Source organism: Callospermophilus lateralis, chromosome X, assembly GCF_048772815.1.
Source record: "Callospermophilus lateralis isolate mCalLat2 chromosome X, mCalLat2.hap1, whole genome shotgun sequence".
Taxonomy (NCBI): Eukaryota; Metazoa; Chordata; class Mammalia; order Rodentia; family Sciuridae; genus Callospermophilus; species Callospermophilus lateralis.
In genome coordinates this window covers 88,372,280-88,391,652 of record NC_135325.1, presented here as the reverse complement: position 1 = coordinate 88,391,652, position 19,373 = coordinate 88,372,280, and the positions used below count along the sequence as shown (strand labels likewise).

The window sequence follows — 19,373 nt, the reverse complement described above, 5'->3', positions numbered from 1 at the left end:
CTCCCCAGGGATGAAAAAACAGACATTACTGAAGGATTCAGAAAATTCTTTGGAGAGGCCAAGGCTGTGGATCATAAATCAGCAACCCAGACACAACAATCTGACATTCTGGCCTTTAGCATCTTGTATTTTCAAAACAAAATGATACACCAGCGCCAAGAAGGATTATCAAGATTTATGGAGAACTCCAAACAGAGGGGAGAGAAGGGGATTGAACCAAACTTACCAGGCCGAGGATCTGTAGAATGCTGAAGTGATAAAAGAACATGAGGCCAGTTGAGAGAAGAGCCCACCGGAAACTGCTGAGGGGCTCTGGGGTGTAAGCACCTGGAGGGAGATGGGAGAAGGTGAGATTGTGGAAAAAGTGACCCACTTTCCTCTGTCCACAAGGGCATGGATGCTAAGGTCATAGTTGTAGCCTGTTCATTGTCCCCTTTTACCCATCAGTGATAGCTACTTCAGAGAGAGCCTTGCTGATTAGCTAGGTACTCAAAACAGCCCCTTCCTGACTTCTGTTCTGCCATTCGATGCTGAGGCCATTATAAAGAGATGATTTTTTATTATAAAAATAATACATGCTCATTAAAGGTAATTTAGAATGCTGAAAAGTAGAAAAAAAGATAGAGGAAAAGAAGAAAAACAGCCCCAGTACTCTACTACCAGAATATAATCACTGCTAATGCCTGCTGTGTCTCCTTGGTCATTTTCTCTGTGCCTCATAATTTTCTTTCATTTTTAAATTAATACTTGGAATCACATACAAGCACAATATATTGTTGATTATATATATGAGTGTGTATGTGTATAAAATTATGAAGTCTTCATTTCTACATTTATTTCCTCTTAGTCTAGAGGGAAATATCATTGAGGAAAGGTATGATGTGGTGACTGAGAATGTTAACTTTAAAGTCAGATGGCCTTGGTTGTGCAAGCTTCAACTCTGCCACTTACTGGCCATGTGATCCTGGGAAAGTGGTTAAAACTCCCTGAAGACTCAATTTACTTGCTTATAAAAAGGGAATAACAGTAGCCCCAGAATCTGGCACAACATGAGTGTTCAATGAAATGTTAAGATGCTGTCACTGTAATTCAAAGAACTGAAGACGTGCCATATCTAACAGTGGTGCCATCGAAGAACTATTGAACAACTCCTCCCCCAAGGAACTCCAAAAATAATATATTTCCTTTCTATTATTTCTGGGAATAGATCCCAGTAGGCTTGGACATATTCCAGAATTTACAGAGCAGAGGCATGGTTTATAGGATGTTGCAGGTGTTACTGTGAATGGGGACTCAGAGGGGGTGGCTTGAGAATGAAAGGGACTTGAACCCCCCCACTCAAGGAAGCAGGGGTGATATCATATCCTGGACTAGTACTTTCCCAAGTCTTTCCTTTAGTGACTGATCCATTCATTCAATAGTTATGCGGCAGTTAGACTATTCTAAGATAAGTTCCCTGCAGCCTCAGACTCATGGTCAACAATTATAAAGGAGTGGGGTGGAGGGGTGGCTGTAATGTGAAGATAAAAATCAGCCTGCAGGATGGGGTGGAGCAAAGAATGCTTCTTGATAGAGGGAGCATGGGAGTGGTCCTGAATTGGACTTCCTAAAGGGGGGCCCTGGGATTCCAAAGCAGCAGCCTATTCCCAGTCAGACAGAGTGAGGCAATTCAGAGAATCGCAGTTAAGACTTAAGTAGGAGAGTGGGATGAGGGCAATAAATAGGTGAAAGACTCAGGCTGGCAGGGCTGGGCCATGTAGCACAGTAGGAGCCACACTAAGGGCTTTGGGCTTCATCCCATGCAGCAGGGTCCTGAGCTCAAATGCCTCAAGTGTCAGGCCAAGTAATAGGAAGCAGGGGTTTAACCATGGTCTAAGAGACACTGGGGGATGCTAGAGACTGGAAAACTGGAAAGCCCACACCCCTTCACTCCACCAATCCTTGCCCTGCAAGGATATGGCCCAAAAGGAACCCCCCCACACCTCTTTTTTCCACTTTTATAAGAGTGGCCAGAAATATGAAACTTTATGTGGAACTTCCTAATTTTTAAATGTTGGCAACTAATTCCAAATGTGCTAAGAATGCCTGATGGATCAAACAAAACATGTCATATGGACAGATTTCAGCTCCTGGGTGGCCAGGCTTGAGCTCTAAAGCAGAAGGAGCTCTGAGGAAGAATGTACTAGAAACACACATGTGCTTATAAGAGATCACCCTTTTCACTGCAGCAGAGAGTGGAGGCAGGGAGATTAGCAAGGAAATTGTAGAGAGAACAGGATGGATTTTGAAGGTAAGAGCAGTGGGGCTACAGAAGAAAAAAAATGAAGGAAAATATCACTAGCATATGGTAGAATACTGGAAGCGTGTCTAGGGTTAGTGGGGGGTAAGGGGAAGGAAGGACCACAGAGACTCTTGGGCTTCTAGCTTGGGCATCAGTGGGGTGATGATACTATTTAGTGTGGTAGATAAGAGGAAAAGACAGGTGGGTGCAGAGGGTACGGACATGAGGAGGTCTATTTTAGACATTGAAATTGCAGTATCTGTAGAATGTATGGGAGGATATGCCCTCCGGTGGCTGAATGTACTCTAGGATGTACAGGGTGATGAATGACAGTGTAGGTACTGGAGCCCAGCCAGCAGAGGTTTTCACATTGTGGTTCTATCACCTATCAGCTTCAGGGCCTTAGGCAAGTCTTGGTATCTACTGAAGTCAGTTTAACTCATTTGTAAAATGAAACAGTACTACCTAATTCACAAGGCTGTTGGACAGAAGAAAAAAATATGCTATAATTACAGTACCGGGATTTAACAAATGCTGATTATTTTTATTTTAGGAGTTACAAATTCAATGAAAAGGATGGGGTGAACATCCATATGTAGGAAGAAGGCCAGAGACACAAGACTAAGAAATACCATGTAAGGTACAGGAGTGAAGAGAAGAAAAAGGAAGGAAACAGGGTAACTAAAGCCAGGGGATCTTCTGTGGGAGAAGCTCAGCCTTGCTCTAGGAACAAGAGACAAGGCTGTGACATATCTGAGTCAAAGGCCCTTTGAGGATATAGCTACCATCCCTCCATTTTGTAGATGGAAAAACTGAGGCTGGGAGATGGGCAGTCACATAGCCAAAGTTACTCTGGCAAAAGACTGGGGAAACCAACCCTCAGGGACTCACTGCCCAGTGCTTCTGTTGCCACTTGCATAGGCCTCAAACATACCACATTGGACCATCTCTTTCCTTGTCTGCCTGCCTTCTAGACTGAGCACAGCCCAGGGTCAGTAACCACATCAGATCCATGTGTGTGCCCCTAGAGTCTAGCAGAACTTGACTTGTGAAAATCCACTGAGTGATCCACTTGGGCTGTGTGCACTTGCCTTCCTGCTCAGTGAGTGTGAAGTGGGTACTGTGTTGTCACCTGGGTTCTGGGGCACATAGGGGCACGCAGGGGAAGAAGGGACCTGGAGGACTGACAGGTGCTAAGAAAGGATGCATCCCACTGCTAGAGCCTCCAGCCATTGCTCCCCAGATGTCCCTTCCCTCTAGCCTTTGCTTGGCTTCTTCTAGTGGGAGCTGATATAGGCCTTCTATGCCAGATGGTAGCTACAGGAGAGGCCCTGAGTGTGTGTGGTGTGGGGGGTGAGGCATCCTCAATCAGGAGGCAGCTCAGCAGCCATAGTCCTGGGGAAAGCTGGGACCAGGGGTGGGCACTCAGTGGCCCACCCCCTCATCTACCGTGCCTGTGGCAGCCCCAGACCATATCATACTCCATGCTCTGGGGTAAAAGAACAGCCAGATACTACCAATGGACATGCTTCTAAGTACTTTCACTGTCCCTTGTCCAAAGTTTCACTTTAGCATCATTCCTTCCATGTCACATAATCTGCCCTATACCAGACAGAGTTTGCTAAGTGAGGGGGTGTTTCTGAATCTTCTCTTCACCTCCAGGACCTGATACATAGTAGGCACCTAAAATCTCTGTGTGGGCAAATGAACAGTACAGACTTTTAGAAGAATCATAAAAGTCTAACCCTATGGCTCAATGCTACTTACTACTTTGAAGACCACCACTGAGAATCTAAAGAGCTCAATAAACCATCCTTATTTGCCCAAAGAAATCCACAATATTTAGAAACCAGAAAGAAACCAAATATGGGAGATGAGTTAGGTAAACTATTGGTACCTCAATATTATTACAATATTACACTGCCATTCAAATGACAGCCAAACTATGTACCTGTGTGAAGAGATCAGTCCATGGCTGGTAATATCAAGTATAAATGACAGAACGTCAAGTAGCTTAAAAACAAAGGCCATGGGTTCAGACAGCCTTGTGTAGTGTGTCACCTATCTATGAGGGTGACCTCGAGTAAATCACACTGCCTCTCTAAACTCCTTCTGGAGGTAGAATCTACCTCTGAAGGATAATGAATGGAATAAGAAAGATGACAAAGTATGTATGGAAGCCAGCCCGGCATAGAAATGGCTGCTGGTATTTGTACCATGGTGACCACAGCCATGGAAAATCTTACAAAAGTCTGGAAGAGGATAGGGAATGTTGTGAAGAGGTGGCCTTCTATGAAGGGCTCTTTGACTATGATTTCCCTTGCCCTTTCACTATTGTTAGTTCTTTTCATTGCAAAAATGATCAAATATTAAATTTCTTTGAGAAAGAAAGAAAGAAAGAAAACGAAAGAAAGAAAGAAACAAACAAACAAACAAGAAACAACAAACCCACCCTGGGCACAGATGACTCATTCAGTCTCTGTGGTTACATGAAAATTGTATGCAAACCCACATCATTCTCCTCACTGTGTACCTGGATGTGACCCTTGGGATAATCCCAATGAAAAAAAAAAAACAGTATTGCTTGTAAAGGAAAACAGAAACTTAAACACTTTCAGAAAAATTAAATACATAAAACTTTTTTTTCTACTTTAGGAAAAAATGTGACATTTTCTGTTAGCATTTCCATCCCAGGAGGATAGAAGAACATCATCTCTGAAGGTAGGGGGAAACCAAGATAATTGCTTTTTCTAAAATCAATTTCTGCCAGAAGGAAGCTTTATGAGTACTGGGAACCAAAGCAATTGTACTACCAGTGGGAAGGACTGATCCCCAGGGGCATCCCAAGGGACCTTTGTGTCATCCTACAATTCTACTCAGAAGGGCTTACACCAAGAAGATGAGACTGGGTAAGGTGGCATCCCATTCTCTAGTCTTCTTCCTGTTTTCTTCCACTTAGTTGCTTACCATGCTGCCTGGTCCTTCAACATCTATGACGGCCATGGGGCTCATGGCACACAGTGGGAAAAGTCAGAGAAACCCTGTCCTTGAGTGCCACCCTGCAGTTCACAAGTGAAGGAAGACTGAGTGTGATAAGCAAAGTAAGGTGACATTGAGGAAGGTTAGCTGGAGAAGATGATGCTTGAGATGAATTTTAAAGAACAAGAACGACCTGGGTAGGGCTTGAAGGAAGCAACATTCCAGGCAAAATATAGCCTGAGAAAAGTTGTGGAAATGGCAAATGGTGTGCTCTTTGTGTATAATTGTGTAGAGTTCTGTGATACTGGAAAACATAAAATTCTTTGAGGTGGGCATGTGGCAGGAGATAAAGCTGGAGAGACAGGCAAATGAGGCCTGGTCACAAAGAGCCTTGTTTGCCATGCTGGGGAACTTGACCTTTTTTTAAATATTAAATTGCATTTTTTAAAGTTTTTTTTTTATATCTTTATTTTATTTTTATGTGGTGCTGAGGATCAAACCCAGTGCTTCATGCATGCTAGGTGAGCGCTCTACTTCTGAGCCACAACCCCAGCCCCAGGGAACTCGACCTTTATCCCATAAACAATGAGAAGCCACAGGAAGGGTTTCAACAGGAAAGAGAAAAGGTCAGCTTTCTGTTTCAGCTAGCTGGGCTGCTCCACAGCAATGTAGACAAAAAACTAGAGGGAGATGGGACTGAAGACAAGGCCAGACCCGGCTGTAGTGAGTGACACAGATTACTTAGAAATTTGCCAGACATGAAGGAGACATCAAGGGTAACTTCCCAGTCTTCAGGAACTGAGGGGTGTTAATTTAGGGGAGAAGTGTTATCACTGAGTGCCTGTCTCCCACAGGCTGATTTCCAGGACTAGGACTCAGGAAATGGGGAGGGCCTGCAAACAGAGCTTGGAGTGTGGATAGGGTAAATAAAGAAGAGCCCCCAAATTGAGATTATAGGACCAAGGATGGGGCTTTGAAAACAGCAAGAATTAGGTACCCAGCAGAAGGAGAAGGGTTCATGAAAAGAGAAAACTAAAAACAAAATGAAAGAGGTCATCATAGAACTAGGAGAGGGCTGTTGTGGAAGTTGAGAGAATATTAAGTTTCAAGAAGAAAAGGATTGGTAATGTTATATACCCTATTACTTGAACTGACCAATAAATAACATAGCTATAAACCACATGTGATGACTCACATTTACATTCACTACTTTTGAATAAAATTAAAAATGTGGTTCCTCAATCACATCAGTCACATTTCAAGTGCTTGACAGCTATGTATTTCTAATGGCTACCATATTGGACAATGCAGAGATTCACATTCCCATCACCACAAAAATTCCACTGGAGACACAATTCTCCAGAGGGGTAAAGTGAAGACAAACACTACCATAGGGCTTGACAACATGCTTTTCACAGGTGATCTTTCTATAGGGAAGTAGCAACCAGGAATTGGGTGGTGAAAGATAAAATGTTTTCGAGGTGTGCAAGGAAAAGAATTTCAGAAAAGGAAATAGGGTATGCAAAAATTACAGAGAAATGATTAGTCAGATTCTCTACATTCTCAATTCCTTCTCTGAATGTCCCTTTCATCCTTTTGTCTTTATTGGACCTATTTCTCTCCAGAAGGAGCCTGCTTCATCTTTAGCCCTCTAATGTAGTGACTGATTTTTCATATTTGGCTCATGTTATCTAGAAAGAGTACCTTCTTTCTTTGCATTGCTGTTTCTGGATCCTTTTCCCAAATCCCCACAGATATCACCCTATGCCACCTGCCATTCTTCCCTTCTACATTTATCTACAGACATATGGGTCATGACCCTATTCCCTTGAATATATTACACATGGTTTGGTACCACTGTCTCCAAACCCATTTGTCATAATTTTTGATAATTTTTACATGTGCCTAGAGGAACTTTCCAGGATCTTGTTCTCAATTCCTTAGCCTCCTCTCCTTGATGATCTTGTCCAGCACCAAACCTCAGTCACTCATTCTCAGAGTCATGCCTGAGGCCTTATAATTAGGGACAATTTCTACCTTTCCCTAATTTCAAAGTCAAACATTCCCTCTTCAACCCTCATTAATATCTTTCCTGTGGGAGGCCAACCTAGCACGTGACTGAGTTAACTCCCCTGCTGGGCGATGTGGCATCAGCCACCCATGCTGCTAGACTGCCCCACTCTTCTAGGGTTCGAGTGACTGTCTTCATGCCTGGGCATGCAGCCCCAAGGGTGGAGCTCTGCTCACCTGTTCCTTTGTAATATCACCCCTTGCCCTGTTTAGGATAGAATGTTCCATGAAGTGCCTTGTGTGTGTCTCCTTCTCTTACTGTGCCCTTGGGTGTGGCCTACCTAGATGTCAGTCAACCTGCTGACAGTGGACATCATGAAGCTGGCCTCAGCCCCCTGAAACCTGACCCCTTGCCTCATTTGAATAGCTTCTCCTCAATAAAAGGGGTCAGCGCGTGCTCTCGCTCTCTCTCTTCCTGTGGACCCTTAAGGTCAGAGGAGCCATCACAGTGACCCCAAAGAAAAAGGTTTTTGTGTCTCTTGTGTGGTTATTTTGCGCAGCCCAATCAGCCCAGTTCAACAGGAGTGACCCCTGAGCCTTTTAGTTGGGAGAACAGAAACCCGGCACTTTCCGACTCAGTCTGTGACCCCAAAGTATTTGACCCTCCTGGAATCTGTCACAGATCAATTGGCCCTACCACCTTTTTGCTGTCCTCCTTGGCTCCTTCTTCCCTCCTTTAATTCCATGGCCCATCATTCTAATTATCCCTTGCAGACACATTTGGACCTACTGTTCCCCTTGTTATCATACTCCCCTGGGGAAATAAAATGCCTTAGCCCTAGTGAAATCTCAATCTCTTTCTCCCCATTGCCTGCCCTACACAGCTGAAGACAGCCAGCGAAAAACAACAGGACTGGCTGTTCTCACGTCAAAGTCGTGATCACAAACTTCAAGTGTACCCTTCATGTTGCCAGGCAATCATACCGTACTCCCCGGCTCCATTCACTCTCTTCTCTCCTTGGCCACAATTTAATATCTTATCTGCTCTTCTCAAACCCTTAATACTTCTATTCCATTCTCACTCTCAGATGATGGCTCTGCTTCCTGTTCCACTGAGAAAGAAAGGAATCAGATTAAAACTTCTTCAAGCACTCCTGATCACAGCCAAATTTGCTCTGCCATCATCCCTGTGACCACAGATAAACTTCCCTGGGTCCCAGTCAAGGCTAGGCTTTGCATTTACATCAGATGTCATCCCCTCTCTGCTACTCAACCATGTTACTCCAGCCATCATTTTTCTATCTTACATGAACAACCTCCCTTCTTACAGGATTATTCCCATTACCATGTAAACTAAACCCAGTGGAATTGCTCCCATTCCAAAACAAACACTTGACCTCACTTTTTCCTCTGGCCATTGCTCATTGCTCCACAACCCTTTACAGCAAAACTCCTTGAAATAATCATCTACACCTGATCTGTCCAATATGGTACCTACTAATCATATGCAGCTTTTCAGGGCTCAGAATGTGGCTACTTTGAATTGGGATGTGCTATTACTACAAAATGCATCCTGGATTTCAAAGGAAATTGAGTATAATATATATGTCATAATTTTATGCTGCTTATATTGGAATGAGAATATTGGATAAACTGGATTAAATAAGGTATATTACTAAAATAAATTTCATTTGTTTGCCTTACCCATTTTTAGTGTGATCCTAGAACATTCAAAATTACATATTTGGCTCATATATTTTTATTGGACTGTATCTGTTTATCCTCCCAACCTTTAATTTCCCTCTTCTGATTCTCTCTTAAACTCATCAGGTTTCTCCCCCTGTACCAACCATCTCCCATCAAGGTCACAAGTGATCTTTTTGGTAGAAGGGAGACTACTGAAGAGGAAGAGGATCAGGGAAAGGAAGGTGAAGAAGGTATGGAGTAGGGGGGATAGGTTATGGAAGGTATAAATGACCAAAGTGTGTTCTATGCATGTATGAAAATACCAAAATGAAACTCATTATTCTGTATGTTTAATATGCATTAATAAAACAAATGACCATTCAATGAGCAATTCTCTGGCCTCATCCTATGTACCTTTCTGTTGTTGAAACATTCTTCACTTGGCTTCTGGCATGCTACTTTCCATTCGTTCTCTTCTTGCTCCTTTACTGGTTCCTCCCCATGGCTCTGACCTCTAAATACTGAATAGGATCAGACTGTATAACTCAGAGCTTTTCCTTGTCTACTTTTATCCCATAATTCACTGGAACCAATCTTATGACTTTAATTATGATCTACATGCTAATGACTATAAAAATGGTGTATCAGCTTGGACCACAAGCCTGAAATCCAGGCTCATATGCTTCACAGCCTACACTCAATATCTAGCGGGCTTCTCAACCTTAAACCAAACTTTTGATCTTGACTCCTGTGGTAGGTCATGACAGTAATGGCTGCTAGTGAATCATGCCTTACCAGAATCCACACCCCTATTATAATGTTTCCCTCCCACACTGATTTGGTCACATGATTTGCTTTGGCCAATAGGAAATCATCAAAAAAGAATCTCTCAGGCTTGATGAACACTTTTGGGGGCATACATTCTTAGAATACTGCCTTTAGAGCCACATGCCATGAAGGATAGGGAGGCCTGAGCATCCCAGCTGAGCCCAGACATGACCAGTAGAAGATCTCCGTTCAAGTTGCCAAAACAAAATACCATAGACTGAGTGAGTGACTCAAACAACAGAAATTATTTTCTCATGGTTCTGAGGCTACAAGTCCAAGATCAAGGCATCAAAATGGTTGATTTGTGGTGAAGGCTCACTTCCTGGCTGAGAGCCATGTTCTCACTGTGTCCTCACATGGTGGGGATTAATCCCATCATGACAGCCATACTCTGTGACCTCATATAACCCCAATTACCACCCAAAGGCCTGATCCCCAAGTACCATCACACTAGCCGTTAGGGATTTGACAAGTGAATTTTGGAAGGACACAAACACTGAATACATAATGAAAAACCCATACAATTGTGGGAAATAATGTCATTGTTTTAAGTCACTAAGTTATAGGAATAGTTGTTACAGTAATAGATAACTGAAACAGCACTTCTCCCTCACAAAAAAGCAATAAACAAGTACAAAAGTCCTTCTCTTTACCTTCTTTATCCCAATAACCTGCTTTAGTAAAAAAAAAAAATGTTTTCTTTTTTTTCTTTCTTTTTTTTTTTTTGCAACTGGGGATTGAACCCGGGGCCTTGTGCATACTAGGTAAGCACTGTACCACTGAACTGCCTCCTCAGCCCAGTCAAAAATTTTACAGTCATCCCCACCCCTGTTCTCTCCCACCCCACATCTGATCCGTCAGTCAATTCTATTGGCTGAACCTTCAATATATATCCAGAACTCAATGACTTTTCCCTGCCTCTGCCTCCTTTTCCATTCTCAGCACCCTGATACAAGCCCCATGATCCATTTGCCTCCTGGATTATTACAAATAGCACTACAGGTCTCCCTACTTCTACACCTGCTCACCTGCAGTCTAATTTCAGCATAGCAACCAGGCAATCCTTTAAAAATTTAAATCAGATCATGTTCAGTCTTCTGCTCAAAATCCTACAATGGCCTCCCGTCTCCCTAAGAATAAAAATTTAAAATATTCTTATGATGGCCTACAAAACCCTACATGTGATGTGCCCTCTCACCTCAATCACCTCTCTGATCTCATGTCCTACCACTCTGCCCTTCCTTCACAGATCTAGCCACAATGAGTTACTTGCCTGGAATAGTCTAGAAACACGTCTTCCTCAGGGCCACTATGCTTATTATTTCCTCTGTTTGGCATACCCTTCCCCCAGAGATCAAATGGCTTGTTCTCTTGCCTGTAAGTCTTTGCTCAAATGTCACATTTTCAATGAAATCTTCTCTTTAAATGAAGCCACCACATTTAAATCGCAGCCCTCCACAACCATTGAGCAGTACCCTGCCCTATACTCTGCTGTATCTCTTCTCTCATGGCACTCATCATCTGGACTGTATAAGTTCCTTGTTTCTGTACTGTCTCCTCCCACATGAGCATAAGCTCCATGAAAGCAAGGATATTTCTGTTTCCTCGCTGCTTTTTATCCCCAACAACAAGAACACTGCCTGACCCAGAGTGGGGACTCAATGCAATTATTCACTGAAAGAATGGTGTGCTCAGCCCTGCATGCTCATGAACTTGGCAAAACCCATTATCGCTGGACTAACACATGGGGGAATGGGCAGAGGTGAGGGTGAGGACCGGTACAAGAATTCTGTTTAGGACTTAGATATCTCAGAGAGAACAAATCACCTTGTGATGTTTTTAAAATGTTGGTTCTGTTACAGGAGGTCTGCAGCAGGGCCTGAGCCTCTCTACTTCTAACCCAGCTCTCTGGTGCTCAGATAACACTTTGAATAGCAAGGACTGGAGCCTGTACTCTGGCAGCAGACTGAGAAAATACAGAGAGCCCAGAGAGGAGATTGTTGCAATAGACCAGGTCAGGATGATCTCATCTGATCTGAACCAAGGAAGGGATAGTAGCAGTGAATTTGAGAAATGATCAGGAGGTAGAATGGACAGGATTTGAACATTGATTGGGTGGGGGGTGGGGTGTAGGAGGGAAGGAAGAGTCAATGATTAACTTTAGATTTCTGGCCTAATGAGTTAGGTAGTGATATCACTCAATAGGATGGGTAACACTGGAGCAGGTATAGGTTTGTAGGCAGGGAAGAGAATGACAAGTTTATTTCCTGAAAACAATGCCATGGAATCTTTGGTGCCCTATAAATGAGAGATCTCCATTTCTAGCTTTAGTTCTCCAGAAAATAGGTCTAAGGAGCATGACCCCAAGATGATCATGAACATTTAACTCTTCATTCTCAGCTCACTGACTGGAGAGACCAAACTAGGCCAGGCTTTACCCTCAGTGTGCCACTGGGGGTTGACTGGCCATGCAGCCTATGGCTAAGGTATCTTAAAAGCCAACCTTTTCCCCATGAGGTTCAGAGACCCAGCCTTCTGTCAGTTACACACAGGGTGAGGGCCCTGAACTGGAAGATATTCTGACAGATGGACTTGCCCTGGTAGAAGCAGCACTGGAGTTCAAAGACCCAGTTTCCAGCTTCTACTCTTACCAAGTTGCTATGGGACCTTATATGTAGATCAAAACCTCTCTAAGCATCAGTGTCCCTCTAGCAGGAAAAGCCCAGATCCTCGCCATCTTAAAGGAGCACTTTTAGGAACAGAAAAGCTAACAGAGCATAAAGATACTCTGGAGAGAAGTGCTATTTAAACATAACACACCATGTTATGCACTTAGTATTAGCTGGGTCTCTGGTAAGCTTTAAGCAAGAATCATTTGAGGCAATGAGGCTTAAAGTTCAGTCTGTATCTGGCTCCCCCAGGGTAGAGACTCTCAATCTTGAGTGTGCCTCAGAATCAATCCCCTGGAGGATCTGTTAAAACACAGCTTACTAGGCCTCATCTCAGAGTTTCTGATTTAGTAAGTTTGGGGAGGGTCATGGAATCTGAGAGCATGCATTAATAACAGGTTCTCCAGTTAAGCTGATGCTGTTGGTCCAGGGAGTACACTTTGAAAATCACTATCCTAGGGAATGTGCGGAACACAGATTCCTGGGTCCTGCTCCCTTAGATTGAATCCAGGAGGTCTGGGAGATCCCTGAACTCTCTATTTTAGCAACAAGCACATCAGGGTGATTCTGACATTTGGGCCATCCAACCACACAGGAGAAAACACTGGCTTGGGGAGAAATCTGGAGATAAAATATGTACCAAGAGGCCTGGGACAAGCTACCAGTGGAGGCACAATGTGGCCAGGTGTGAGGAGCAGTATCTTATGCAAGGTGATAAAATCAAGGCAGACAACACCTGACTTAATCCTTTGTTCCCACAAGGGACTCCTGAGCCCCAGTGACTTCCTCCTCAGCAAGGAAATGCCAATTGTCTTCACAAACTCGCCTACCTACCCTCTTGCATAAGGTTCAGCCCTTGGGCAATTTTTCAAATTCCCCAGCTCCTTTCTCACCCACTCACCCCTCAGGAATCTTCAGGCTTCATGTGACCACGAAAGCAGAGCAGGGAACCAGATGAGAGAGGAGGACTTATCTAGCACTCCAATGAGGAGCAGGGGTGAGCATGGATTCACTGGGGTGGAAGAGAAGCAGGAGGCCCAACCTGGACCCTGAGGTTAGTATGACCTTGGGGCCAGTTTTCCTGTTGTCACTGGTCAAACAAACTGCTTTTGATGTAACAGGACCCTGGAAACTACCAACAGGGGCTGCATCCCAATCCTCATCCTTCAGGGGAGAAGTTGAAAGCCCACTCAAGGGAGATGTAGCTTACCCAAGTCAATCAACACTGGGGATCTTAAACCACAGTTTCCTGAAATGTCCCCCAAGAACATCTAAATTACCTGTACTCAAAAACAACCTTCTCATACAGTGTCAAGTCTGGGAAGGCCCTTGCTCCCAATTCTGAAACAAGTGCTCCCTCTAGTGGAAATGAATGGGGTTGCCCAGCAGCCTTGAGGCAGGGTGAGGCAGGGGCCCCTCTGGTAGCCTGGGGAGATCAAAGAAGCCCTTCTCAGGGGAAAAAAAAAAAAAAAACAAACCAGCTTTTATTTTATGCATTTATGTTGAAATGCATAAGATAAAAGTCATAGCATTGCAAAGGAAGTACAGTTATCAAAATGTCTCAAAAGTTTGGCAATAGCAATTGTACTTCTTCATAAGTGCATTTAATAAGACCTGCCAGCATAACTATCATAATTTCAAAGAATTGATAAACATAAGCAGTATTGTGAGGTGGCTCCAGATACTGTAATATGATAGGAAGCCATCTGCGTTTGCTACTGACAAAGTCGCAGGTCTGGCTAATTGCTCCTTCCATTTCTGCTAAAAACTGGTGCAAATAAATATGTAATTTTTACCCATTCAAGTTAATGAACACCTACAATCCTACTTATGGACCACAGGTTAACAACCCCCACCTAAATAAAAACTACCACAACCAACACCATGAGGATAAAACAAGTGGAACTTTCAGAGGGGTCCTCTAGAGCTAGATCATCATCCCTGCAGGCAGAGACCAAGAAGTGGTCCTAAAGCTGAGCAGAGATGTGCTCTCTGCTCACCCCTTGCCTGACTTCCCTCCCAAACATCCCACATGAACCCCTGGAAACCTGGCACCACCATCAATAAATCTTCTACACCTGCCCCCTTTCCCTAGGATGTCCCTTTCACCTCTTCACTCTAAATGGGCCTTTGTACTCTGAGCAGAGGCTGTTCTTTCTTATCCTTCTGTGGGGAAGGGAGATTCCTCTCACCCTTCATTGTTGCTTCTACATGTTCCTTCTCCCCCTTTCTCCTCCTTTGAAAGTTCTGCTCCTCCGCTTGTCACTATCACCGTTCTCTATGTCCTTATCAGAGTCATCCCAGACCAGCGTTACTTGAGTTACAGCCTTTTTCCTTTCCACATTACTCCTTTTCATGCCAGCATTCAGGGTGATTTCAACATCCCTGTGGGTGCTGCTTCCAGTGCCCTGACCTCATAGCCTCTTGAACCTCCTCACGTGCACAGGTCTGCTCCACCTCACTACCTACCACCTGCCATCTGTCGTCATTCTGCCCCACCTGGGCTGGAATCATCTGACCACAAACGCCCATAGTGTCAACCTTCATATCCTCAGTCCTACTGCTCACGGGTGCCTAGACCTCCTGGTGATCTCTGGTTCCCTGAAACCCCTTGTCCTCCCCTACCCATGGAATTCCTCCTTATTCTGCACTAGCTTACACCCCTTGACCCTGAATTATGGCACTAGTACCCTCAATTCCTTGGTGGGCAGAGGAGACTCTTCAACCCTCTCATCCCATACTTCTACCTAACGCCTCACTATCTCGTTCCCAAAGGGGCTAGTAAGAACTTAAGAAACCACTCAGACCACATTTCACCTGATTGGTAGGCAGGGTCATGGCACCCTAGGGCAAGCACAAAGCATATGAATAATAGATAACTTACACAGCACCAACTATGTGACAGCAGTATGATAAGCAGTTTATATAGATTATCTCATTTAATGGCCATTTTAACCTGATGAAGTACTGGTATTATTCCTATTTTACAGATGAAGAAACTGAAGCACAGAGAAGTTAAAGAAGTTAGCTGAAGTCACAAAACCAGTGAGGAACAGAACCAGAATTTGAAAGCAAGTAGTCCAGCTTTGTGATGGGCAGTGTAACTTTTTATTGTACCCATCAGTACAATTTGTCTGTTGGGGCAGGCAGGCCTGCTTGCCTTCCTTACTACTATAGCTTCTCAGCGTCTTTGCTGAGGTAGGAAATAAGGTGGGGTGTGCTCTACACCTAGCCACCTCAGATTCTCTGGGTATAGTGCAAGAAGTTCTGTTAGGGGTCAAGACCAAAGCTGCAAGCTTTAACCCAGCTGAAGAAAAGTCCTACACCTTGGAAGGTACTGGGTAACTCACATCTAATAATAAAGTGCCTCTCTGTGTCCCATTCTGCTATCATGCCTTAGGTGACCTGCCCTTGGTCAGAAACCTGAAAGCAAGAAAATATGTGGCAGGATTACCAAAGTTCTGTCCTGAACACCAGCATCCCTCATTATCTAGATCTTCAACAGCATCCATTCAAGTCAGACCTTCTGTTCTTCTACTCAGGTTGGCTGAGCCTCAAATAGGGCAACCACTCAGATCAGTGCCAGAAAAACATGGATTCCTGCTTCAGAACAGCCATCCACACTAGCTGCCAATCGTCCAGAACTACACTATGTAATGTAGCAGCCATTGACCACATGTAGCTGAAATTCAACTCAATTTAATTAGACTTAAAATCAAATTAGAAATTCAATTCCTCAGTCCCACAAGCCACATTTCAACTGCTCGGGAGTTATATGTAGCTAGTGACTACCACAATGAAGAGAAGAGATATAGTATTTTTGTATCATCATAGAGAATTCTACCAGACAGCGCTGAAGGAGACTAGAATTATCTCCCATTTCCCATAGCATTTACTCCTTTTGTCATTATCCTTCTCCATTTACCACCAAACCCCTTTCCTTCTTGGCATTTGTCACCACCTTATAATTTATCCCCTTCCCTTTCTCCCTGGTACCTTTGAAGTTCCTTCTCACTACTGGCCTACATCTTAGCATCTGAAGATGCCCAACCCTGGGGCAGAGAAGAAAGGAAAGGAAAGGGGGAAAAGGGGACAAGGAGAAAGGAGAAGAAGACCCTTTCCATTGGTTCTGGAACATACATATGCACTCATTCTTAACATGCTCAACTTCTCTCTTGTTTACATTCTCATTTCTTCAAACGTCTGATGACACTTCTCAGATCCCACATGGCTTCGGTGAAAATTTCTACTGCTTAAGCTTCCAGGACAACCAGATTCTCCTTTTATTACTGTGGACATTCCTGCAATATCCTCACATTCTTGTCTACTCATTGCAGGTTGCTTTATCCAAGACTTTTTCTAAGTCCTATTTCCTCTCTACCCACATGGTTACCTCATGGACCCCAAGACTTACATCTGCTACTTTCATACTGATGATGCCAAAGTTGGCCTCGAGTACAAAGTTCCCTGAACAGCTCCAGAATATTCCATCCTGCTGTCTCCTGCACATCTCAACATGAATATCCCAGAAGTTCCTCAAAGTCAAGTAAAGTCATCCCCCACCCTGCTACAGACTGAATGCCTGTGTTCTCCAAAATTGCCAATGTGACAGAATAGAAGGTGGGTTTTTAGGAGTTGATCAGGTCATGATGGTGGAATCCACATAAGTTGAATTAGCATCCTAATAAAAGAGGTTCAAGGAAACCTGTCTGTCCTTTGCACATGTAAGATGCAGTGAGAAGGTACCATCTATGAAGAACAGGCTCTCATTACTCAACGAATGTTTTAGTGTCTTGATATTGGACTTCCCAGTCTCCATAATTGTGAAAAATAAATTTCTTTTGTTTCTAAGCCATCTCATTTATGAGTTTTTGTTATAGCAGCTCAAGCCAACTAAGACACTCCATAAAATACATACCTTTTAATACATATACTTTAGATAGTAGTAATAAGAATTGTGATGCATTCTGCTGTCATATATAAATAAAAATAATAATTAAAAAATTCTGAACTTCAGAAAAAAAAATACATACTTTTTTTCTGTCTCCTCTCTGTTAGTGGCATTCTATCCCCACCCAGGTATCCAGGCCAAAATCCTAGAGGCCTCATAGACTTCACTGATTCCCCTCAATCCCACAGCATCTCAGTTATAATAATCACTATTAATTTAATCGATGATCATTAATTTAATTGAAATAATAATAAACATCCCATCATGTCTAGCTTCCTCTCCTGAAGAAATTAAAAAGATGTAATACTGCCACCTAGTGGCGAAGCACAAACAATCCAGCTCTGGCAGTTCATACATTCAAGGCCAAATGACAAAGAAAAAGGCACATTAAGAAAATGTGTTCTTGGGGCTGGGGCTGTAGCTCAGTGGTAAAGTGCTTGCTTTGCATGTATGAGGCACTGGGTTCGATCCTCAGCAATACATAAAAAATAAATATACTGTCTGTTCATCTACAATGCAGTAAGGTCCTAAGCCTCAAAATAAAATAAAAAAAGGCTTGGGATATGGCTCAGTGCTTAAGCACTCCTGGGTTCAATCCCTGATACCAAAAACAACAAAAGTCATTCTTTCGACAGTATGATTGACAGATGCGTGGGAGGCTTGGAGCCATCGGGGCAGGGAGATGAGTGAGAAGACAAAGTAACCCAGTTAATAAGGACTGAAAATCTGGACTAAGACAAGGGTGTGGTGATAGAAAGGAATTCGCCGCAATTTGGAGAAACTGAATCATCAGTACCTCTGGCCTGATCAGTGGAGGGGATGAAGTAGAGGAAGGGGTCTTGAGTGCTGTCTACGTTTTTGGCTTTGGCACTAGATGGAGAGGGAAGCCACTAGTCAACATAGGAAATAGAGGAGATGGAAGAAGAACAAGCTGGGAGAAGAAGTATGAAAATAAGAAGTTTGACTGTAGACATGTTACTTTTGAAGTACCTGTGGTGTCCCTCCAGCCTGCAGTAGCTGTATCCACCCCAGGCTCTATGGGGGAGGTATGGCAAAGGAGTTTGAGGAGAAAGTGTCAGAGAAACAATAGAACAAGGAAGTGGGGGTCTTAGAGCCCAAAGGAAAATTACCAATGCTCTATGGCAAGGCATAATCCTGACCTCCAGAGCCTATGGTCTAGCTAGAAGACAAAAGTGTACTTAACTAGAGCCAGAAGAATAGTGCTTAATGATAACAACAGGGAACCCATCCATATGATGTGCCAGGTACTGTTCTATATAGTTTACATACATATGAGCTCATTAAATCCTCACAGCACCCAGTGAGGCAGAAACTATTACTGCTCCCACTTTACAAGTAAGAAAACAGACACAGAGAGGCCAAGGCACTCATCCAAATGCCAGTTCTAGCTAGCAAGTGGCAGAACCAGGATTTGAAATAACAGTCTGTCCCAATCCACTAATTCCATGGTATGGTAGTGAAGCCAGTCTGCCTGATTTCAAATGCCAGTAAGAACTCTAGAGCAGATGCTCCTGACCTTTATGGGGATGTGGATTTCTTGTGCAGTCTGGGGAAGGGTAAAAGCCCCCTCTTAGAATAGAGGCTCTAAGTATATGAAATAAAATATATAAGATTACAAAAGAAAACGATCACATTGAAATACAGTAAGCAAGCCAGGAGCAGTGTTATATGCCTGTAATCCCAGCAGCTTGCAAGACTGAGGCAGGGGGACCCTAAATTCAAGAACAGTCTCAGCTAATTAGCAAGGCCCTAAACAAGTTAGTGAGATCCTGTCTCTAAATAAAATATTTAAAAGGGCTGGGGATGTGGTTCAGTGGCTAAGTGCCCCTAAGTTCAACCCCCAGTACTAAAAGGGGATAAAAAAGTAATATAGTTATCAAAATCTCTTTAAAAAATATATTTCTAAATGTTGAAGCAATGATGAATGTGAATTATTTTTCAAGATTAG

General features: G+C 43.4%; 1 protein-coding gene across 6 annotated transcripts in view; it reads right to left on the bottom strand.

Moving 5' to 3' along the window:
- Tmem164 (transmembrane protein 164) overlaps window positions 1-19,373 on the bottom strand; it is a 161,845-nt gene that overhangs the window by 5,777 nt on the left and 136,695 nt on the right. For all 6 annotated transcript variants that reach the window (XM_077107148.1, XM_077107149.1, XM_077107145.1 and 3 more), the window contains one exon: window positions 227-327. In XM_077107148.1, the coding sequence (XP_076963263.1) occupies window positions 227-327 (101 nt within the window). The remainder of the gene's footprint in view (window positions 1-226; window positions 328-19,373) is intronic.